This window comes from Talpa europaea, assembly GCF_964194135.1.
Source record: "Talpa europaea genome assembly, chromosome: 7".
Taxonomy (NCBI): Eukaryota; Metazoa; Chordata; class Mammalia; order Eulipotyphla; family Talpidae; genus Talpa; species Talpa europaea.
Genome location: NC_140074.1, coordinates 110,977,639 through 111,001,999, shown reverse-complemented (window position 1 = coordinate 111,001,999; position 24,361 = coordinate 110,977,639). Strand labels below are relative to the sequence as shown.

General features: G+C 50.8%; 1 protein-coding gene across 1 annotated transcript; it reads right to left on the bottom strand.

Moving 5' to 3' along the window:
- Positions 1-1,023: 1,023 nt before the first annotated feature.
- TRIM25 (tripartite motif containing 25) lies at positions 1,024-23,228 on the bottom strand (the record flags this gene model as incomplete). Its single annotated transcript, XM_084237958.1, has 7 exons — positions 1,024-1,553; positions 4,704-4,802; positions 4,881-4,973; positions 9,526-9,694; positions 11,942-12,175; positions 16,660-16,755; positions 22,632-23,228. 7 exons carry the CDS (start codon positions 23,226-23,228, stop codon positions 1,024-1,026), a joined length of 1,818 nt encoding a protein of 605 aa, XP_084094084.1.
- Positions 23,229-24,361: the final 1,133 nt, after the last annotated feature.

Genomic DNA, 24,361 nt, shown 5'->3' with positions numbered 1-24,361 from the left:
TCTCTGCCAGTCCACCGAGCAGTGTGATCCATAAGAAGCAAGATGCTCTAATAAGAGGGAAGCCACATTTCCGATAGGCCTGGTTAGGGTTCCACTTACCAGTGGAGTTCCTTACCCCAAAGCCTAGGTTACAGCAAGGCCTCCAGCAAGGCTCCATACAGTAGCCACAGTGTGGTGTCTCTGCTGACGATGCTTCTGAGTACCTTTTGCAATACTTGGGAGAGGGTTTTAGGCCTGGGTCACCTCGAGTTTGAATCATAATTCAGTACAGGCTGACTTGGCTCATGGTGTGAAATCCCAGACTGAAAAATTTCCTGCTTGAGTAAACATTTGGAAATCTTGGATGAGGTGGTGAGGTGTGCAGGTCAGGAAGAGGAGCTGGGCTGTTTTCCAGTAAAGGAAAAGAACATGCTTCTTTGGGAAACTGGGTGGAGACCTGCTGGGAGAGGTGCCTTCAAGCACAGGAAATAACCAAAAGTCTGAAAATACCTTTCACCGCCCCCTCCACACACACATACATGTACATAGGAGAGTAGTAGTACTGAAATTCTATGATTTGCAATTTTTTAAATTCTAGAATTGAATAGCTACATAGAGAATTATCAAAGCAGGAAAGGCTACTCCAGAGAGCAAAGGCGCACACATCCAATAGCCCCAGAAGAGCCTGCAGGGGTGTGGGTGCTGTATAAGAGGAAGGGGCACAATGACTTTATTCCCCAAGGCCTTGGCCAGCTGGCCAGCAGCCTGGAGATCTACCAGAACAAGGGGTGGGGCAGGGGAGGCCGCCCTGTCCCGAGTACCTGGAAGTTAAAACGCTTCCTTGCTCACAACACAATCATCTCCACCCCTTTCTCTGGCCAAACCCCTTTTCTCTTAGCCAGTCTCCTCACCCTCTCTCCTTCCAAGTCCCCTTCTATTCTTTCAATTCTTGGGGACTGTCAGGGAAGTTCTCTAAGAGATTTGATTTATAGCGAGTTCACTAAAGTTCTGGGGACCCCACAGCAGTCCAAGCATAGGGCCTGCCTACTTGGAGCTGCAGATGGAGAGCATGGTACCAGCAGAGAACACCCAGAAGGCTGGGTACAGAGCTTCAGTAAAGTCCGCCTTGAACTTATACATCACGTGGAGCTTATCGGCAACCCCAAAGAAAATGACGAAGCCATGGTCGCAGTTGAGAAGTACACCGACCCGCGTGGTTTTGGTGGAGGGCAGGGTTTTCTCCACGTTGTTGTGCCAGGCAGAGATCTTGTTGTTGAACCACTCCACGCACCAGGAGGCGCTGTTGCGGCCAAGCCGGCTCTCGGGGCCTTGCCGGTCCATGCTGCCATAGCAGATGCCCACCCCACAGAAGCTGTTCTTCTGCATCTCCACCTCCCAGTAGTGAATCCCCTTCTTGTAGCAGTGCAGGCCCATCACCTGAGAGCAGGACACAAACCTCTGGGGGTGAGGTCGGTAGTTCTGGGGGGTGTCAGCCACAGAAGCTTCAGTGTAGTTCCCAGACAGAGCCACCTTGTTGTGTGAGGTGTTGTAGTCCAAGATGACTTTTGTGGAATCTAAGGAATGGGACCCCAAGGAATCAGTTACAAGGAACCCGAAGTGTGCTCATTTTTAAACCTCTCCCCCAGTATTATTCATCTGTGTCATCCATCCATCCATCCATTCACACATTTACCCACCCATCCACCCATCCTGGCCAGCCAGCCAGACACTGTCCATTTGTCTGCCCACCAATCCAGCCATTTGCCCATCTATCAGCCACCCATCTGTTTGTCTATTCATTTACCCCAAGCCAATGATCAAGCACCTGATTCATGCCAGATTTGGTGCAAGAAACATAACTATGAAGCAGAGAGACATGGTGTCTGTCTCAAGTTCACCCTCCTCGTGGCAAGCCAGCCACGGTAACTACACCATGACCCAAGCTCCGCCACAAAGTGCAGCGCTACCTGGGTCAGGCGCACAGACTCCCAGCAATGGGCTCTACTGGAGGGGCGGAAGAGCACAAGGGAATACCTCTCAGGTAGCCAGATGCTGAGCTGAGCAGCAGGAAGATGAGAAGAATTAAAGAGAGAAGAGCGGAATGGGGGAGGGGATGGCAAAAGCAGACCTGGAGCCACAGGGTGGGAGGTGTGTGCTGGGGCCTCGAAGGCACACAGCTGGGAGCAGGCAGGCGGAAGGAGGAATGCTGGGGCCACGGACTAGAGAGTTACAGGGTCTAGACTTTGTTGTTTTTGCATAGAAGAACTGGGCCAGAGGCGCGGGGGGTGAGAGGACTCACCAGAGACAGAGTGGGGGGCAGAACAGGTGGATCTACTGAAATACACTGCTGAGGGGAGCACTGGGCGAGACAGGAGAGGTCTGCTGCACCATGTGGGTAGCTCACTAGCCGGGGATTGATCTTAGGCCATAGCAGTGACAGTGCTGAGACGTAACCCCTAGGCTACCAGGGAGGCCCAAAAGGCCTAGACTTTGATTGGTGAGCAGCAGAGTGCCAGCTGAAGTTTGCAAGCTGGGAGAGGACCTGAATGATATAAATAAATATACACACACACATACACACACACACACACACACACACAAGTCCTGGCCTGGAATGCTGGTATGGCCTTCCTTCCCTTTCTGCCCTATTTCTACCCAGTTTCTGAAGATCTGAAGACAGAGCTCAGCTGATTGTTGTCCCCACCCAGTATCTCCTCCCAAGACATGCCCATCTCTGCCCCTCCCCTTGTAGGGGGGCCCAGATCCCCGGGAGAGACAGGTTATGGGGCAGCAAGGCAGAGAGGAATAACCCCTTAGAGTTCACCATCCCAGGCCACTCCCCTGTGAAGTGGTTGAGGGCAGGATGCTTTTCTCTGGGGTCTGGGTTTTGTTCCCTGGGTGAGAGGAAAGGGCTGGGGAAGGTGTTCTCTATGGTACTAAGATGCTAGAACCTCACTCCCTCCTTACACGGCTGTGTCACAGAGCACAGGGGACTCGGCACTGCCACAGAGGCTGGGGGAAGTCAGCTCCAGCAAAGCCACAGGCCTGGGGGCCAGCCCTAAGAAACCGAGAGACCCACAGATACCCACTGAGCAAAGAGAAAGGAGGACCCAGAGCACTTTTCATTAATAGGTTTTGGTCACTGTTTGGAGGTGTGCACAAGTGGAGGGCGCTGGAGATGTGAAACTACGGGATTGGGTGAAAAAGGAAGAGCGGTCGAGCCCTAGAAGGATCTTGAGAGAAATCCACCCCTTTCTGGTGAGACAAGGAAGAAACAGGCTAGACTAGAGGGTGACTGCATGGGTCAGTGGAGCCAGGGTAGGGTGGCGGCTCGGGCAAGTGGGGGTTACTAGAAGGAACAGTGGCACTAAGACATCAAGCTGGATGAAGGCAGAAGGGCCTCCTCTATACACGGTGGCACAGAGGCCACTGCTAAGCAGGGGCAGAGCTGTCCCGGGAGGGGAAGAGACAGAGGTCTGACCCGGTAGAATGAGAATCGGATCCTTGGCCTCTCACCCCTGGGAGCTTGAAAAACATGGAGATTTGAGCTGGTCTGGGTGCTGCTTGGGCATCAGGGATTTGAACAAAACTCCCCGGGGGGAGTCTAACATGAACCTCAGTTGAGAACCACCCGTGCTGATCATCATCAGGACTGTATTTTTCCAAACTTCCCTCAAAAGGATCACCGAGGAAATGAGATCAACACAGAACTTTCTATGCTTGTCCCTGAAGCCTGATCTTGAAGAACTGGAACCGGTCCCAGGAATTTGAATTTTTAACCAGAATTCAGGTGAAAGGGGGTGGGAGGGCCAGGCAGAGCCGCAGCCAAGAAAGCTTGGCTGGTTTGGCTGGTTTTGTTTTTGTGTGCTTTGCTTTTGTGATAAGGGTTATGAGTGGGCAGGCCCCAGGAGACAGTGCGGGTGAGAGGCGGAGGGAGAAAGCCTAACGGAGAGCTTACAATTCCAGAGACAGCAGAGGGGCCCGGGCCGACCTTGGAGAAGGAAGAGGGTGTGGAGCCAAGTAAGATGGCGATGCCTGAGAGGACCAGGGGCCTCTCTTCTCTGGGAAGCAGAGCGCGGGAGGGGCAAGGAGATGCAGTTGTGGCACAGGAGGGTCTGAGAATGGCAGAGGAGGGCCAGAAACCATAACAGGACTACCCAGGGGTGTCTCCAGCTGAGAAAGGGGTGCTTTGTATTCCATCTGGGTGTGAGCCAGACCGGACAACAAGAAGAGATTCAGTGGACTGTTGTGGAATTTAAGCTGGTTAGAGAAGGGTAAAGAGAAGCAGGTGATGGGGGCCTCCCCAGTGGCGCAGAGGTTGAGCGCCACACTGTGAAGCTGTCCGCAGCCTCTGCAGCACGGTTTCGATTCCTGGCCCACCAGGGAGATACCCACATGACGCGGCAGACCTCTCCTGTCTTGCCCACTGCTCCCCTCTGCAGTGTCTTTGGTCCGTTTGCTTGTTCTGCTCCCCACTCTGTCTCTGGTGAATCCTCTCACCCTCCCATGCCTCTGGCCTATACCCCAGTTCTTGTATAAATAAAAAATAAATCTTAAAAAAAAAAAAAAAAGAAGAAAGAAAAGCAGATGATGACAACAGGGGCAATTAAGGGTGCAGCAAAGTAGAGAACAGATAAGTCGCTGGCCAGCGGGGAGGCCAACCCCAATGCACCTCCCGAAAGAGTCAAACAGGGAGACTGAGAGCCAGAGACCAAGCTACTCACATTCCAGGAGCTCGGCCCTGGACTTGGCTAAGAAGGCCTCCAGCACCTTGGCCTTGAGAAACATTGCATTTGGCTGCAAGGGGGTCATTTTGGTTGCACCTGGATGAAAGAACAGAGAACATTTTCAGGACAAACTTAGAGTGAACACCCACTGCCCTTTTGCCAACAGTAACTCACCCTCTGGGACTTGTTTTAAATTCGCTGACTGTTCTGAGGGTGTGGAGGGGAGAACCTTGCTGGGGGAGGTAGGGGCAGCGGCGGCAGCAATGGCTGGGGATGAGAAGGGAGAAATGTGAGCGGGAGACATGACAAGAGGCCTGCTGGCCACTGACCCCTTGCACGCGGACATTCAGGAGCCACTTCCACAAACACACACCTGGACAGCCAGCGTGACGGGTGAGTCTAGACATGACTACCCTCAGCTGTACCTGTCCTCACCCTCAGCCTCACACCTGCCATCACAGATGATGGCACACAGAACCCTGGTACCCCTGGCCCCTGCCAGCGTCTAGTTCTGAGCCCAGCAGTCCTCAAGAGACAAAAAGATGCAGAAATGCTTAACTTACAAGGTTTCTTGGCTTTCTTTTCTTCTTCTAGAAAAGAAAATTTTCAGAATTTAGCTATTTTGAAGCACAAGAAAATGAGACTTTCAAAACACCATCATTACGATCACTCACAAGAATGAAGCTAGGATGTTTTGACTTAAAAAATGTAAGGGGCAAATATAACAAGTAAATGAACCTGGGGGCATAGAAACTTCCATTAATGGTTATGGGTGGAGGGACCAACTAATAAAGAACAGGAAGGAATTTTCTGGGGTAATGGATAGTCTTTATCTTGATGTAACAGGGACATAAATATATGCACCACCAATGCACACATTTGTCAAAATTTATCCGACCGTACATTTAAGATTTGTGTTTTGCTGTAAGTTGTATCTCCATAAAATAAAAAATGCACCCCCAACCCAGCAAAGTCCACAAAAAAAAAAAAAAAAAAGTGCTTGTGAAGCACCACAAGTCTTAAGAAGTATGTGGAGTGTGTTCCTATGGGAACTGAGTTTAGCCACAACAGTGGTTTTCAAAGTGTGGGCCTCAAACCAACAGACTCAGCATCACCTGAGAACCTGTGGGAAATGCAAATTCTGCATTCCCCACACCTGCTGCATCTGAACATGTAGGGGCAGGCCTAGCAATCGGGAGTACAAGCCTTCCGGATGATTTCAATCCACACTCAGGGTTAAGTGGGTTAGGAGATTTTGGGGTTTCCTCTTTCCACCTTCCCCACACTGGCATGAAGAAGGGGTGTTAGGGACTTATCCCTGCCTGCCTGCCTGCAGATGCTTTACATTACAGCTGTGCCCCGCGCTCATCTGCTATCCGCCTCTACACCTCCCCACCAGATCCTCCCTCAGGCCCACATGGCCCCTCCCATGACCCCCCCCCCCACTCCCTCTCACTTCAGAGTCCTACTTTTCCCAGAAGTTACCCTCCCTCTCTGCCCATTTCTTCACTTCCCAACCCTCTGCTGTTCCTCCCCACTGGATGGGCATCTTGGGAAGACCTGTGGGAAGGCTGTGACTTCGGCTGAGGGTACAGGGCCCCCTCCCTGGGCCTCACAATTCTCAACAGTTTCGTCTACACTTGGCCTCCCCCATCCTATTTCCCCACCTCTGCTGATTTATTTTGAGCCATTTTCTACAGAGAAGCCTCATTCATTCCTGTTCAGGCCTGGGCCTGGGCCTGCCTGCGCCCAGCCCCACAGCTCAGGCCTTGAGTGCTTCCTGTGATCTGGGGCAGCCGAAAGGAAGCTTTCAGTGGGGGTATGACTTGAAAACCAGGTTTCTGTTCCTTTTCACCCAGCCCTTCATGCTCTTTCCCAAAATGTGCCCTTCGAGATTTTCCAGCTTAGCCGAACACCCCCTCCCATTTGCACCAGGCACCCAGCCCCTGAGTCCACGCCATCCGGAGACTGACACCACACGGTTGTCTGCTAGAGGCCACTGAAACCTACAAACAGCCCCGAGTTCCCTCACCACCCGCACCCTCATTCACAGGGACTTCTCAGGGAAGCAATTATAGGTCTGCGGGTATTTATAGCTTTGAAAGAACTTTCCCAATCAGTATTCCACAAGAATCAGGTGAAGCGGATATCATCATAGTCCCAGTTTGACAGAGGAGAAAACCGGGGCCCGTTCTTTCCCCTGCCCCCTTCTCAAAAGCACAAGCTCCTTACTGAGATAACATCACACTGAAGGGGGCAAAAACTGATTCTGAGGGAGGAGTGATGAAAAAAATCTTAATCCTTGTGTAAAAGTACAAACATAAACAGATAGACCAGATATATGTGGTATTAAAATTTCATGGGTGGGAAAATTAAGAAAAAAACTTTCTATAAATGCCTGGGGTGCAGGGGGAGGAGTACGGGGGAAAAAGGGAAGCGTGTGCTCCCCAGGAGGTTTAGCCTCCCATATCCTCTAGGAACTCCACCCAAGAACAAAGCTTGCTGTCAAAAATCGTTCTCAAAACAAGCCAGCTCTGCAAGGGCTGGGCCATCTGGAAGGAGCAGAGGCACGGCCCAGCCACAGCCATGCTGCTGCCAAGGGGACCGCGAGGAGTTACTTACTGGGGACCTTCTTCATAGGGTATGAGGGTTTGTGTGGGGTCGTCGGCTGTTGCTCCCCTGGGTCCCCTGTGCCAAAGAAGAAAGGTTAGTTTCTTTGCTCTTCTAAATCAACCTAAGGAATCAGATTGGCCATGGACGAGAGCGTAGAGGATTTACACGGACGGCCATTTCCACTGACCTTCCCAGCTAACCATTTACAGAAACAAGGTGTAGGGTAAAGAAAATATCAGGCTTTTCTGCCCTTCCGCCATCAGGATAGATGATGGATCCTTGTCCTGAATGGCGGGCATCCTTGCCTGATGGCGGGCACCTGGAGTAGGGTGTGGGCATAGGTAGATGGGATTCAGCTGAGCTAAGACTGGGCTTTTAAGGGCGGCGTCACGGGGACGCCAGCAGCAGCAATAGAAGCTGGGAAAGAAGCCGAAGAGAAGCAAAGAAGAGAAGCCGAGATCACCAGAGAGCCCAGACAGAGTGAGGATTTGCTGGGGGCTGGGAGGCCTGCCAACCTCCCGGCCCCCCAGCACCCCTGCCTGCCATATGCCTGGTGAACCCCAATAAAAGACCTGCAAAAAGCCACTGAGGACTCTGACTCCTCCTTTACCCGGTCTGCATGGGATCAGAAAACCTGCACTGTGGCCAGTCCGGCCCCTACACAAGGTTACAGAAGGGGCCAGTTTGGTGTCCTGCCTTTCTCTGGGGTGGAGTGTTTTCTCCACAGACACCCAGCTCCCTGACCTCTGAACCCTCTCTGAGCTTCAGTCTCTTGGGTGTACAAAGGTGTTGACTCCCCTCTCTCGTGGTTGGTGAGAGCAAGACACCTGGTATGTTGATCTTCAGCTTTCGAGAGGGGATGGAGGAGAAAGAGGGGTAACAACAGGGGTGGGTGGGAGGCTACAGTGTCTACAACTGGGGGGTGGGAATCCTATACTGTCAAAACACTAGCAAGGAAGTAAAATAATGATGCTTTAATAACAATTTAAAGAAAGATGCCTGGTGTGTAGCAGAGCTCAATCAACATTAGTTCCTTCCTCCTGGGTTCCTTCTCAGCCCTCTGCCCTAAACCAGTGATCGCCGATGGAGGAGGGAAGGTAACATGCATGGCTAATTCATCAACAGCTTGGCCCTCTACCCCGAGCCGAGCCACGCCCGTATCAGAGACCCTTCTGCAGGGATGTTCAGCTTGCCGAGCTGAAACTCAAGCCCAGCCCCTGCATCACACAGCAAAGATTCCACGTGTGCCAGGCTCTGTGCTAAGCACCGGGGGAGAGTGCTGAAGAAAACACAGACTCAGCCCCTGCCTCCCAGAGATCACAACCTGGTGGGGGAAACAAATGGGACTGGCATGAGTAAAATGACAGATGTGCAAAGGGCTGATAAGGACCTTAGTCTGAGGGCGGAGTGGGCCTGGTAACAGGGAAGACTTGCTGAGAAGTTTAATGTTTCAACTGAGCAAAGAGTGAGAGTCAACTACCTAGTGAAGACGGTGAAGTGGAAAGGGCATCTACAAAAGCCCTGGGCACTTAACCCAGCTGAGCATATGAGACCTGAACACAGAGATGCACGGAAGGAGGAGGCATCTTAGGGTGGAGAGATGGTCAGAGCCTGACCAGGCAGGAAGCTTGTAGGCCAGGGTGAAAACTGCAGTTTGTGATCCAAAAGCAATGGGAATTCCCTGGAGGCAGTGAAGGGGCAAAGGTGCTACAAGCCCAGGTTTGCATCCTGAAAGCTCTCTGGCTGCCATGGGAGAAGATGCAGAGGGACTGTTAAGAAAGCTGCCCCAGATAACAGCAACAGAGAGCAGAGGAGCGAGGTCAGGTGGACTGTTGGTGGATCAAATAGAGAGGGAAGGAAAGAGGTGTCAAAATTTCCCCAAACTAGCCACCTCCCCCAAATACACTTACAACCCAGAGTTCATTCAAATCCCGTCGGAGTCAGCACCAAGATCACAGACAGAAAGAGCCCATTCAGAAAGTCCCACCGTAACCTCAAGCCCCCAAAATAATTTAGGAAGGATGTTACACTCCCAGGATAAAGCAGACTGGCCATGACGCTCCAGGTAGAGGCAGATGTTTCAGGACCTCCCCTCCAGCCCCACCCCCTTCCCAGGTCTAGATGGTGTCCATCTCCCCTAACCCAAAGGAGGGATGCATCCATTTCAGGAGTCCCAGTAGGGACAGCAGAGATGGCTAGTGGTTACCTGGGCAGGTGGGCTCCTTGGCCTTGTCCTGGCACTGCTTTACATATTGCTTCATCTCCTTTTTAAGGTCTAATGAGCTCTGGTAGATGACCTTTATCCACTCGTGATTCATCTCCACCTTGGGGATGTAGACGGGCTTCGTGGTAACTCCCTGTAGTTTTGCTGCTTTCTAGAATAAGCCAGAGATTAGTGCAAGCAGTGCCTATGAAGCCAGAGCCACTGTAGCCAGGGATTGCTTCCCTGAGCCCCTGGCTGCTCTGTCCAATCAGCTATCTCAAATTACCGGTCAGAGGTCACAGGGCTAAGCGCCACTCTAAAATGCAGCACTCTGGAGCTCCAAAGGCACTGAGAGGCCCCTCACCTTACAGAAGGGAATTGACAAGTCTAGAAATTCAAGTCTAGAAATGACAAGAGTCCTGCCCAGAACTCTGCCAATCAAAGGCAGGGACAAAGCTGTCAGGTGTCCCAAATCCCCTGGGTAATGCTCGCTCCACCCTTCCAGCTGGGGCTGGAAAAGCACAGCAGGCTCAGAACCCATCTCCATCCCTCAAGCACTGGCTCTGAACACATGTTCTGAAAAAGAACAGCAGTGTCTTAAGGGATGAGCAGTCAGGAGTGAGCGTGTGAGATGAAACTTAATGCCATCCCACCTGGGCGCGGGTGAGCAGCTGGCGTGGAGACAGAGAAGGTTCCCGGTCACTCCTGTGCCTTCCCCATGACCTGCACAAGGAATGTGGGCCAGCAGCAGTCACCCAGTCAATGGGTTCCTTGGAGGGCAGGCTACCTGCCTGGCACTACGCTATGCGCTGAAGGCGCTGGGAGGAAGGGCAATAAAATAAGGGATGGGCCCAGTGCGAAAGGGGCTGACAGCCTAAACACATGAAAACAAGCACATTGAAACAACATGACTGGGGCTGCAGCATATGAGGGTAACGTGCTAAAACAACAGTAATGGCAGAATAATGGTATCCAAGGAAGATGGGGGAAACTGGAGTTGTCCTGCAAAAGAACATGATTCACTAGGTGGAAAAGGTCAGCCATGGCTTCCCCAACCAGGGCCTGAGTGTCCCAGCCAGGGGCTAGGGTAGATGGCAAGAGATGAGGCTGCTGGCAAACTTAATATCGGGTCATGCAGGCCTCATGTGGGCCTTTGTAGGGTAAGGAAAAATGTCAGGCTTTTCTGCCCTCCTGCCATCAGGATAGATGATGGATCCTTGCGGTCCTGAATGCATGCCTGATGGTGGGCACCTGGAGTAGGGTGTGGGCAGAGGTAGATGGGATTCACCTGGGCTAAGACTGCTTTTTAAGGGCGGCGTCACAGGGATGCCAGTAGAAGCTGAGAAGAGCAGAAGAAGCCGAGAGAGAAGCAGAGAACACCGGAGAGTCCAGATAGAGTGAAGACTTGCTGGAGACTGGGAGGCCTGCCAACCTCCCGGCCCCCCAGCACCCCTGCCTGCCGTGTACTAGGTAAATCCCAATAAAAGACCCGTAAAAGCCACTGAGGACTCTGACTCCTCCTTTACCCGGTGTGCATGGGATCAGAAAACCTGCACCGTGTCCATTCCTGCCTTTACAGCCTGGCTAAGGAACATGATGCCTGGAAGGGCAGAGGGGAGGTCTGTGTTGGAGAAAGATGCCTCCAGGCACTGTGAGGAGGAGGGATGGGGGAAGGGGAGGAGGTATTTGCAGTAGAAAACACTCTAAGATGACCCCCAAAGATCCTCCCCTCCATCAGGGTACACACTCCATCTAATCACTTCCCCCCCTGAATACAGGCAGGATGGTGGTGAATATATCACTGCTATGATTAGGTTATATCACACGGTGAAACTGAAGGAACTGAGATCCCAATTCTATTGGTTTTGAGTTAATCAAAAAAAAAAAAAAGGCCCTCGGTGGGCCTAACTGAGTCAGGCAAAAGTCCTTAAAAGAGGAACTGGACCTTCCTGGAGGGAAAATGTCTCCAGTGGCTTTGAAGAAAGCTGTCTGGTTGAGAGGCAAGAAATGGAGGCAGACACTTGGAACTGAGAACAGACAGAGTTAACAGCCTGCAAGAAAGCCGGGACCCCAGTTCTTGGACCACAAGAAACGAAATTCTGCCCTCAACCACAGGAGCTTGGAAAATAATCCTGAGCTCCGAAAGGAATGCAGCCCAGCCAACATTCAGACTGCAGCCTATGGGACCCTCAGAAGACAACCCTCCAAGCCACACCCTGAGGCCTGAGCCACGGGCAGTATGGGATGACAAGTGTATGTTCTAAGCCTGAGTGTGTGGCAGGTGGTCACGCAGCACAGAGTAAGACTACAGGGTGTCTCAGTGATGCTGACGGCCCCATCTCCTTGAGGGTCCCAGTGCGCCTGTAATGGACACAGTAACAGGAGGCAGAAACACTTAAACTACAACCTCCAGACCCACCTCCAGAAACTCGAACTCATCCCCCTTAGCCAGAGCAAGTTCAGTCTCCTCCTTCAGGTTTTGGATCTCACTCTTCTTCTTGAGAAGGATCTGGTAGATGCTGTCAAACTTGACAGTGACCCGCTTCTCCTCTTCTTTGATCTTTCGTGTCAAGCTGGCCTCTGAGGCATCAATGAGAGCCTTCATTTCCAGGAATTCTTGGCTAATTTGCTCCACCTTCTTCTGTGCAGTCTCCTAAGCAGGCCAAGAAAAGGGGGCATCCGTCAGACTGGCAAAACAACCTATCAGGTGTTGGGGGGATGTAGCACACGAGGCCCTCTTACCTGTGTTTCATGGGAGTACAAAGAGGCAAGTGTGAGCAATTTGGTATTTAGTGACTCAGAAGGTGCTCAGAGTCACCTATGAATATGACCTATGCCCGATGACCCAGCAACTCAACCCAAGGAATAAATTCTAGGAAGGTTCTCAGACACCTGCCCCAGAGATACACACAAGGACGCTCAGAAGCAGCATCGTTTGAAACAGCAAAAATCTGGAAACAATCTGCACATCTATTAGGAGGAGATGGGACACAGAGGCTGGGAGTTAGCCTAAACTGGAAGCTAATGAATGCAATGATGCACGGGTAAGTGTCCACGAGGAAAGGACAACCTATGAGAGAAGGCGTACAGCCTGACGGTCTCCGCGTGAAGTTTAGAAACAAACAGAATGGTGGTATTTATTGCTAAAGAGTGGATACCTGCATTATAAAAGTATAAAGAAACATCTGAGAAAGGGTGACTAAATTCAGGATAGTGGCTACTTCTAACAGAGAGGAAGGAGGATCTAAAAAGGGAGAAGCCAAGTGGGGATTTTATTTATCTGCATTGGTGATGTTTTATTTCTTAGCCCAGGAGACAGTTCATGAGTCAATTGTTTTAGGGAAAGTGTAAGAAGCAGTGTAGGATAAATGGAAGTATCAGGTTTGTTCTGTCTTCCCGCCATTAGCATCAATGATCGACACCTGTGGTCTTACAGGAGTGCCTGATGGCCGACCTGGCGCATGGTGTGGGCATGGGTAGTGGGCACCTGAGTCAAGACACTGAGCATATAAGGGTGGCAGCAGCAGACAGAGGGAGACGGCAGAGGACAGTGCAGCAGAGTGCAATAGAGACCAGGAAAAAATGCCAGAGAGCCCAGAAAGAGTGAAGATTGGCTGGGGCTAGGAGGTTTGCCAGCCTCCTGGCCCCCAGGCTTCCCTGCCTGCCCTGAACCTGGTTGCCTCACTACAAATGGTATGGAAAGATCATTAAAAGCCTGATTGTAGGGTAAGGAAAAATGTAGCAGGCTTTTTTGCCCTCCCGCCATCAGGATAGATGATGGATCCTTGAGGTCCTGAATGCATGCCTGATGGTGGGCACCTGGAATAGGGTGTGGGCATAGGTAGATGGGATTCACCTGAGCTGAGACTGGGCTTTTAAGAGCGGCGTCACGGGGACGCCAGGAGAAGGCGAAGGAGAAGCCAAGAGAGAAGCAAAAAAGCAGAAGCAGAGGCAGAGAACACCAGAGAGCCCAGAGAGAGTGCGGATTTGCTGGGGGCTGGGAGGACTGCCAGCCTCCCGGCCCCCCAGCACCCCTGCCTGTTGTGTACCTGGTAATCCCAATAAAAGCCTGCAAAACCCCTGAGGGCTCCAGAACTCCTCCTTTACCCGGTCTGCATGGGATCCTAGAAAACCTGCTCAGTGGCCATTCCTGCTCCCTACACTGATAAAGCCACCAAGGGCTCCAGGACTCCTTTATTCATCTGCCTAGACCATAGGAAATCTGCTCTGTGCCTTCCTGACGCTACAAGCAGTTCTAGAAAATGTCTAGAGAATATCATCCTCTAGCAGTGCACTAATAACCATAGTCACTTGCTACAAGAGGGTTTGCAATGTGGGTAGTCCAAATTAAGGGGGGGCCTCCCTGGTGGCACAAGGGGTTAAGTCATAGCACTGTGAAGTTATCTGTAGCCACTGGAGCATGAGTTCGATTCCCCCATCAGGGAGCTACCCACATGGTGCAGCAGACTTCTCCTGTCTCACCCACTGCTTCCCTCAGCAGTGTATTTCACTCAGTCCACCTGTTCTGTTCCCCACTCTGTCTCCGGTGAATCCTCTCAGCCCCCCACAACTCTGACCTGTACCCCAGTTCTTTTATGCGTAAATAAATAAATCTTTTTAAAAAAAGATGTGTTATAAGTACAAAATACACATTGGCTTTAAAAAAATTTAATACAAAATAAAATTTAAAATGTACAAAAAGGACTATAATTATCTTAATTTTTTTTGGTTAATATTTTAATGTTAATGAAATACTAATGACTACATGTGGAAATGATAGTACTTTGGATGTACTAAGTTACATACAATGTAGTATGAAGATTCATTTCAAACAATAAAATTAATTTCAGGTGTTACTCAAATTTATCAGAGGTTATATATAGTTAGTCTCGAGCTAGCTGCTCATGCTGTATTTCCATTGGACAGCGCTGCTATTAAAGTTGCAGTTTCACTTTACATCTTGGGTAACCTCAGTAGCTTGGAATCAAACATACCAAACAAACACATGCAACAGAGACAGTATACAGGGAACTCAGTTATTTCTCTATCCAATCTACCAATGCTCCCGTATACATACTCTTCCTTTCAGTAAGAGAATACCCCTGGAGGGCCTCCCTGGTGGTGCAAGGAGTTAAGCAGCATTGTGAAGCTACCCACGGCCTATGCAGCACAAGTTCGATCCTCTACTGGCCAGGGAGCTACCCACATGGCACAGCAGACCTCTCCTGTCGCACCTGCTGCTCCCCTCAGTAGTGTATTTCAGTCTGCCTGTTATTTTCCCCATTCTACCTCTGGTGAAGTTTCTCACCCACACACTTCCGGCCTTCACCCCAGTTCTTATATGCATAAATGGATACATCTTAAAAAAAAAAAACATACCCCTGGAGCTTCAGATGGGCAAATGGCTGCCTAAACACATTTCCCAGCCTTCCCTGAAGCTACATTTGGTCATGTGATTAAGCTGCTCCCAAAGCAGCATGAGCAGAAGTGATATGCAACATTCTTCTTCCCTGTTCCCCTTTCACATTCTAGAACAAAGATGTAATGCTGACCCAACTTCAAAGAGATGAGGAAAAAACTGCATGTAGCAATATGAAATGTTGCAATAGGAAAGAAAGATGCTGAATCCCTGAATGATCATGTGGAACAGAACCACCCCACTAGCCTGGGTTGTTTGTGCCTGGGCTTGCACAGTGTGCAAAATAAAGATCTATCTTTTTATCTCCTGTTTTTATCCTATCTAGTTAAGCCCATGAGTTCTGGGGATACTTTTGTTGCAGGAGTGTAACCTGTCCCCTAACCAATCCAGGTACTTTCACATGCATCCTTTCATTTAAGCTTCAAGGTCGCCTTCAGAAAGTTGTTATTCCATTATGCAGATGGGAAAAGGAAGAATCAGGAGCTGCCAACATGATCAAAGTATCACAAGCTAGTCTGTTACAGAGCTGGTAATCTAACCCAAATCTCATCTAATTAAGCCATAGCTCACACAACAAAAACAGGTGCTGCAGTTCCAGAACCGGATATTTAAGAATCAAATCCCCTTTCAATATCAAAGTAATGTGACCTTAAAAAGAGTTTGAAAACTAGAGGGCCTTTCTGGTTGCACAGGGGTTAGTCTCAGCACTATAAAAGCTTTCACCAGCCACTGCACCATGAGGTCGATCCCTGGCCAAGGTGTTACCCACATGGCGCAGCAGACCTCTCTTGTCTCACCCACTGCTCCCCTCAGCAGTGTATTTCACCTGTTCTGCTCCCCGCTCTGTCTCTGGTGCATTCTCTCATCTCCCGCCCCTCTGGCCTACACCCCAGCTCTTGTGTGCATAAATAAATAAAAAAGAATCTTTAAAAAGTTTGAAAACTAGAGCGAAAAATATCATCCTTCTTTCTAACACTCCAACAATTCTACCCTTTTTACTATACTTCTTTCCAGTCTTATTTTTTTTAATATTTCCTGTGAGTGGTTGAGTGGTAACCCCCCAAAAGATATGTCCAGGGTCTGCTAACGTGGCCTGACTTAGAAAAAGAGTCTTTGCAGATGTAATTAAGAATCTTGAGATGCGATCACCCTGGATTACCCAGATTAGTCCAATGACAAGTGTCCTTATTAAACACAGAAGACACAGAGGGCAAAGACCACATGAAGATAGAGGCAGAGACTAGAGTGATGCAGCCACAAGCTAAGGAATGCCTGAGCTACCAGAAGTTGAAAGAAGCAAGGAAGAATTCTTCATTATAGCCTCAGAGAAAGTATCAACACTGATCTGGGACATCTGGCCTCCAGAACTATGAGAGAAGGCATTTCTGTTGTGAAAGCACACATTTCTGTTGCTCTAAGCCAACTTTCTGATAATGTGTTACAGTTGTCCTAGTAAACAGCTATACCTCCTCTTTATACACAGATGCAACTCTGGTTGGGTATACATTTTTGCTTCCTAATTTCCTAATTTTTTAATGATTTCCCCAAGGTTGGACTTATAGGCACATCACAGTTTGGGTCGTGAACCATGCCTCTCTAAGACACAAAGCTTTTTAAATGTTTTGCAAGGTTGACATTTAACTCTAACACTATACAAGGACCCAGCATGAGCCTCATGGGGGTCAGAGTTGAGCCTGTCCTGCCTGGGGGCCACTCACCCGCACAGCCTGCTGCTTGGCTCTCACATCCTCCAAAGCCTTCGACGCTCCATTAATCTGGCCATATAAGACAGTCAGCTTATGTTTCATCTTGGTCTGTGGAGGAAACAAACAAGGTTAAAAAAGCACCTCAGTACAGCCCCCACCAGCACCAACACCAGGGACCACCCGTAAATCCATCCTACAGGTGTTTCCACCACCCAAATCTTGCCTGTTTGTAGCTTTTTGGGTTTTTGAGTGTTTGTTTTGTTATTTTTCTAATGTTATTTTTTTTAAAGGAAACAAATTTTATTTTAATTTTAATCTTTTATTGAAGTAACATTGATTTTTTTTTTTGTAACATTGATATCTGTATGTGATTTAGGGACACAGGTTCACAGCTCCTCAGATGTATGTTACCATACCGCACCCACCACCAAAGAACCCACAGTCCCCCACAACTTCATTCCACCCCCTTCCCTTTACTCCCCATTTTCTTTAACATTGTCAATTCTACAGTTGGATTTCTAGGGTTGGTTTTGGTTTAGTTTGGTCTGTTCCTTTGTTTTGTTCTCTATTTTCCACATATAGGTGCCGCTTAAGGCTTTTTGAAGCGTTCTTGTATTGACTGTCTCTGCTCATTCTTTTAGGGGTGGGGCAGGAAGGGTCACAGGACAAAAACAAGGCAGGACTCAAAGGCAGAACTTGGTTGGTAAATAAGAGATTAAATAAATCTGACTCTAGGCCCAGACATCTCATGCCATAAGTTTCTTTGGCCTATAGTGTTTTGGGTGTTTTGTTTTGTTTTTCACTAGTTTTTCCCCAGCCCATGCATTCCTGAGTTATCTCTTCACAGTTTATCAAGTTAGCCTATCAAAGAAGGGAGTCATAGACCTTGAGACTAGACCAGGTCACACTGGCGCTGCATGCACACAGTTTCTATGTAACACTCACCCCAGAGCTGCCCATGAGCCCCACCTGACTGCTGAGCTGCAGCCGATTGGTGCTCACAATTAGCACAAGAAATGGGCCACTTAGATGGACAAATGGACGTTAGCCAAGTCTACTCTGCTTGGCTTCTCAGCCAATAGGTTTAATTCCTTTCTCTCAAGCCTCAGTGCTAAAACCTGTATAGGCCCCCAGCCCTGGCAGCTCAGAATCTCTTATGTCAGGCCTCGCCAGTGGTGCGGAGGGTTGAGCGCCGCACTGTGAAGCTGTCTGCAGCCTCTGCAGTGCAGGTTCAATCCTGGCCAGCTGGTGAGGGTCCCACATGGTGTGGCAGACCTCTCCTGTCTCGCCCCCTGCTCCCTTCAGCAGTGTATTTCAGTCAGTCTGCCTGTTCTGCTCCCTGCTCTGCCTCTGGTGAATCCTCTCACCCTCCCACGCCTCTGGCCTGTACCCCAGCTCTTGTAAAAAAATAAATAAATCTTTGAAAAAAAAAAAAAAGAATCTCTCATGTCCAGGGAGGGCTCCCCAGAGCCCTCTTTCCTTGGTCTTTCATTGCTCAATAAGCTCCGACACCTTGCCTGCCCTCGTAGGTGTCTGTGGAGTCCTCTTTTCAGTCTTGACTGGAGGGTCTCAAGGGTCCTTTCCAGGGCTTGGGAGCAGGACCCTCAATCCATTCCCTCAGTTCCTAGCAGGTGGAGCAGTGGATGGTGGCTGGTTCCCTCTCAGCTTATCCACTTGTGTCGTTGGAGGGTGGCATTGAACTAAGAGACCCCAGATCCTCCCTTGTCTGATGACGGGATATAGTGTAATAAAGAAACTAGGAGCACAGGGTTTGGAGACAGAGTGATCAGGGCTCCAGTCCTAATGCCCAGTTGTCCATGTGCCTCTCACCTTCATTTCCTTAGATACAAGAGTTCCCATCTCACAGGGTTAGCAGAATTAACTGAAGTCACGTAAGTCCTCAACACAGTGACTGCATCTTAATAAGGACAAACTAAATGTCAGCCTTATTATTAAGAGCTTCTTCACTAGCAACCCATTTTAAAGGTGATAAAACTGATGAAAGAAGAACAGCAAGGAGGCCAAGCTCACACAGAGACAATTGCTTCAGTAACAGATGAGGTCGTCAAACCAATTCTCCCACTACGAACAACCAGATAAGCAGACAGAATATTGGGAAGAAAATCTACTAAAAGACAATGGAAAGCTAATAAACAGACCAAGATCTGGGAAAGGAATCCCGCAGAGCTAAGCCTGGCGTGTGGGCTGTTCTCACAGCCACGCCTGTGGCTCCAGGAGACAGCTGGGAGAGAGCTGTCAGCCTCAGGGACACAGCGGGACAAAAATCAAAGTCCAAGTTTCACTTGATAAGACCTAAGGCAGGGATCCAAGGGCTCCATCCCAGGAGAGAGGGATGAACAAACAGTTTCCATGTGGCCAGCAGTTGCCTGAAACTGAATTAAAGTGATTCATTCAGAACTACTACACCCTTAGCCACCTCCAGAATCAAAAGTAAATTTGCAGGAAGGTAGACAACATCATCCAAGGACTCACATCATTTCTATAAATTTCCATAATTAACATCAGAGTCGCCCACCTCCCAGTTCAAAAGAAACGCTGGGCACAGATAAGGGAAGTACAATAACCACCATGATAATAACAGCTTCTATTTATTATGTGCTTACGATAAGCCAGGCATTGTTCTAGTGTTTTACATGTGTTAACTTATTTAAGCTAAGGACAATCCCATGAGGGGGAGTTACCTGGCCTCTACTGATAAGGACACTGAAGCACAGACTAAGAGGTTTACACCAGGTCACATCCCTGTAACTGCTGTTAGAAGATCCTGGTGTTACAATTTTAGACTGCTGCCCAAACTGAGAACACTGGAAATTTCTAGAAAAAACAAACAAACATTTACTTTCCCTAACTAGCTGACTCAACTTACTCTGGCCTTCCTTCTACTTTCCTGCCTCTCCCACGCCACTCAAGATATTCAAGGCAAAACCTGACCTTGAATCTATACGCGCACACTCAGTGACATGTAAGGGCTGGAAGCTGAGACCAAGGTCACCCTAACTCAATCCCAAAAGCCCAAGACACTGACCTTTTACAGAATTGATCTCTGTGACAATGCCCTTTGACCTGGCCTCTAACTGTTGAAGATAAACTGCGAGCCCAAGGCAGAAGGCCAAGCCCAGGCAGATCCCGCCTCACAGGCAATGAAGCTGGAAGAGATCTCGGCATACCAACGGTCTCACCTTCACGAATGCACCTCTGAACCCTCTATTTTTAAAATTTGCTATCCTCAATTAACCTATGCATATGACAGTCTCCCAGTGGTGGAGAAAAGCCCGCGTGGCTTCAGGCAAAAGTGACCCAATACCTTTGACAGTCCCTGAATCAAGTGTAGAGAACTTTTTTTTTTTTTTAAAGATTTATTTTTATTTATTTATACAAGCACTGGGTACAGTCAGAAGCGCGGGAGGGTGAGAGAATTCACCAGAGCCAGAGCGGGGAGCAGAGCAGGCAGAAGGACCGAAGTACACTGCTGAGGGGAGCAGCGGGCGGCAGGAGAGGTCTGCAAGCCATGCGGGACCCTCCTCCGGTGGCCGGGGAGCAGCCGGGGATAGAACCGGCACTGCAGAGGCTGCGGGCAGCTTCGCAACCCAGCGCTCAACCGCTGCGCCACCGGGGAGGCCCCTGTAGAGAACTTTTTTAATTACTGAGGATCCCTTTACAGATTGGGGACTCCACATGGGAGGTACCAGTGGCAGAGATAATAAACCTTCTCCCAAGGCTGGGTCACTGCCCAGCCAGGGATGGCCGCCGCTAGCCATGGGCAGCAGCAAGGCTGGTAAAGGAGATTCATTAAAGAACTCAGGCAGGGGAAGGCCTATTACAAGATAAAAGTTACTGGTTTGTGCATGTACAATGCATAAGTAAACCGGGTGCGGGTTCCGCTCTGGGGTCCTCGTGGTGGGGAAACCTGTCTCCAGGAGATGCTGAGAAGGGCCCTACCTCTACTTGCCTTTTGCCTCCAGGGATAAGAACTGCTAGAAGGGCCTTTTTTAAAATTTTTTTAAGGTTTTATATTTATTTATGCATACAAGAGCTAGGGTGTGGGCCAGAGGTGCGGGGTGGGTGGGTGAGAGGATCCACCAGAGACAGAGTGGGGAGCAGAACAGGCGGATCTACTGAAATACACTGGTGAGGGGAGCAGCAGGCGAGACAGGAGAGGTCTGCTGCGCCATGTGGGCTAGCTCCCTGGCCGGGGATCAAACTCATGCCGCAGTGGCTGACAAGAGCTTCATAGTGCTGAGACTTAACCCCTTGTGCCACCAGGGAAGCCCTACACAGCAGCCAGCTGCCCAGGCCCTGCAAGCCCACCTATCCTGAGGCAAAGAACTGGGGGCCTACAGCCTCCTCCCTCCAGCTCTCCTCTCCCCTATACTCAAGCAACAGAAACACTAAGGGCTGTTCTTATGGAATGTTCACTGTAAAACGCTATTTATAGAGTGTCTTATTTAATTTTCACGAGAACCTTCTGAGATAGGTACTATTATTACCCTGCTTTATGATTTCCCAGCTAGGAAGCAGAGCCAGAATTCAAACCCAGGCCTCAACATCCAGCTCTGATTAGAGCCTGTCAATCAGCCTAACTGGGACCTGCCCACAAGGCACTAAGTCCAGCTCATCTCTTGAGAGCCTCCCAACACCCTTGGAGGTAGTACAGCAATACTGTTAGTCCCATTTTATAAATGAGGAAGCCAAGGCTCAGAAAATTACAGTGACTTGCCCTACACCACACAGGTGATGTGGGATTGAGCAGGACTCCTGTCTCCAAAGACTAGGTGTGTTCCAGGTGACAGGTGGAGACCTAGGTGACGGGGCCTGAGTTAGTTGTACCTGAGAGGTCTACTTTCGGGCCTAACCTAGAGGTCTGGTTTCTGAGACTCTGGGAATAAGTCCAGAGGAACCTAGCTTGGATCTGAAGCAGACCAGGCCAGGGAAGGCTGATGCCCAGTGGGAAAAAGGCCTGCACCCTGATCCTGGTGCCAACCTCCCAAAGCCTCAGATCCTCTCTTGCCAACAGGAGGATAGTCCTGTTGTCCCTGACAATGGAGACCGAAGGAAACCAGGCCACACGTTGGAGCCTAGACTGATATAACCATAGGGGGATTGATTACACCATTTCAGTCTCCGCCTTTGAGTCCACAGGGGGAAATTGTGACACCCCCTGATAAAACCATAGGCCTAGAAGGCCACTAAGGCCATTTACTGATCCACCATTTCCTGATGAGCGGCCAAATCCTCTGCTCCACATCACACAGCCAAGAGGGAAGCTATGGGGGGTGCAGGAGTACTGAATCTCCAGGGATTCCTGAGAATCTGCCAACACTCCTGCCCCTAATGATCCTCCCTGGCCATAATTATCCAGTTCACCAAAGGCTTTTGCGCGCATGACCTCAAGCCTCCAGGAATGGCGCATGCTCCGGACTCTAATTTAGACTTGGATGTGAGGCAGGGCCATAGGGAGAAATGGTAAACTGTGGAGTCAAACCAGCCAGGGTCTCCATGTCCACTTGGTCATTTACTGCATTAGCTCAAGGCTGAATTACCTTCTCTGCACCTCCACTTCTCAGATGCACAATGCAACTAATTATATCCACCTCATGGATGCTGCCAGGATTTCACAGTGCTCAGAGGTAACCTCCAGTGCTCATTATTGATATTCAGAACCCTTTACAAAACCACATCAGGCAGTACTGGGTTTAAGACAAACACCCCACCTGTGTCTTCAGTGGTCACCCCCGGAAAATCATAAAGAGGGTGGGGGGGACAGGAAGGGAGTGTAGCCTTGGATGGCAGATGACACTGTATGCCACCCATATAGATCACTAGATCAACAGGTCACTCTGTCTGCCCCTGCCCAGAACTCAGGCCCAGCAAGGCCCACACCCCCACAGCACTTGGTGACCCAGGATTGGCGGACATGTCTACCACGGTGCCCTTAGTCCAGCGCACTCTCCCTCCATCCCTACCTCCAGGTCGGCGGTGGCTTGGCTCAGGGGCACCGGCGAGCAGGTCTTGTGGTCCACCAGGCAGACGTGACAGATGCACTCGCGGTGCTCGGAGCAGAAGAACTCCCTCAAGCGGTTATGCTGGGGGCACTTTCGGCGCATCAGGTCGCAGACCGGAGGCTGCAGCTGGTGGTCACGGAAAGCAGGGCTGTCGAAGTGCGGCTTCAGGTGCTCCTGGCAGAAGGAGGCCATGCACACGAGGCAGGTCTTGACGGCGGTCGCCTTCAGGCAGTGGTCACAGGCCACCTGGTGGGCCGCGCTGGGCGTCTGTGCGCGGGCTGGTGGCGTCCAGCCGTCGGGGAGCGCCTCCTGCGCCAGCTCGGCCTGCAGGAGCTGCTCCACCACCGCGCACAGCACGGTGTTCTTGTGCAGCTGAGGCCGCACATGGTAGACGGCGCGGCACTGCGGGCACCGGTACGGCGAGCCCGAGCAGGTCCACGTCTCATCCAGGCACGCCCCGCAGAAGTTGTGGCCACATGGGGTGGTGACCGGCTCCTTGAAGGACTCCAGGCAGATGGAGCAAGACAGCTCCTCGGCCAGAGGGAACAGCTCCGCCATGGCGCTCCTGGGGGGACCGGACCCGGCGCGCAGGAACCGACCCTGCCTGAAACGCACGAGCGCTCCGAGACGGCCCGGGAAACGAAACTGACGCCGGGAGGGGAGGTCCCGCCGCCTTCGGGAAGTCACGTGAGGGGTGGGCGGGGGTGGGGGCCGGACGCCGGGCGGGCGGGCCTCGGGGGTGGAGACTGGGGGGCCTCTGGGGCGCGGGGGATCGCTGCGCTCCGGGTCGCCAACCAGCCGGCCCCGCTGCGGGAAGGCGCGCGACGCGCAGGCCCCCGAGGGCTTGTGGCGGAGGCGCGCGGGGCGGTGGGCTCCGGGGTCCACCCCGAGGGGGTGCTTCCTGCCATTTTGCGCATGAGGAAACTTACACGTCGGGTGCGAGCTCTCTGGGTCCCAGCACGGGAGTCGAAAGCAAAATCAAGTCCGGTTCTGCACAAAGGTCCCTGCAGCCGGGCCCCTCCTGCGAGGAGCTCGTCCAGACCCGAGCTGGCCCACCCCTACCCCTGCCCCCGACGGCCCCCGCCCCGCGAGCCAGCCTGGCCTCGTTGAACGCAGCTTTAAGAAGGTCACTGCGGGGACAGTCACACACAGCCCTGACCCAGCCCCACCTCGCTTCTTTCCTCTTTCCTTCCTTCCTCTTTCGCTGGTGCTGGGCTCTCACAGGGACAGGCGACCCCCACCCCACCCCCCTACCCCCCCCCCCCGAGGCTTCAGCCCAGTCCCCCTCTCAGGCTCAACTTGGTGATTTCTTTCCATGTCACTATGTTCTCTGCTTCTTCCTCTTCTTGTCATGTCGGCTTTACTGGGGTTTGGAAACAGCCCAGCTCCATGAAGGTTTTCTTTCTCTCAGGCACGGACATACATCCATGCGCACATGCAAGAACACATAATACAGAAGCAAACGGTTTTCTAAAAATTATTTAGATTTATTTCCTTTCCTTTTTTTTTAGCGTGCACGCTCTGTGTTTCTCTGTCTCTCTGTCTCTCTCTCTCTCTCACACACACACACACACACACACACACACACACACACACACACACCCTCCCCCTCCCCCTCCCCACAGGAAAAGTGTGTTTCCAGGAGGGGAGAAGCATTCAAAAGAAGGCATGGCAGGTGGGGGCAAAGAGAA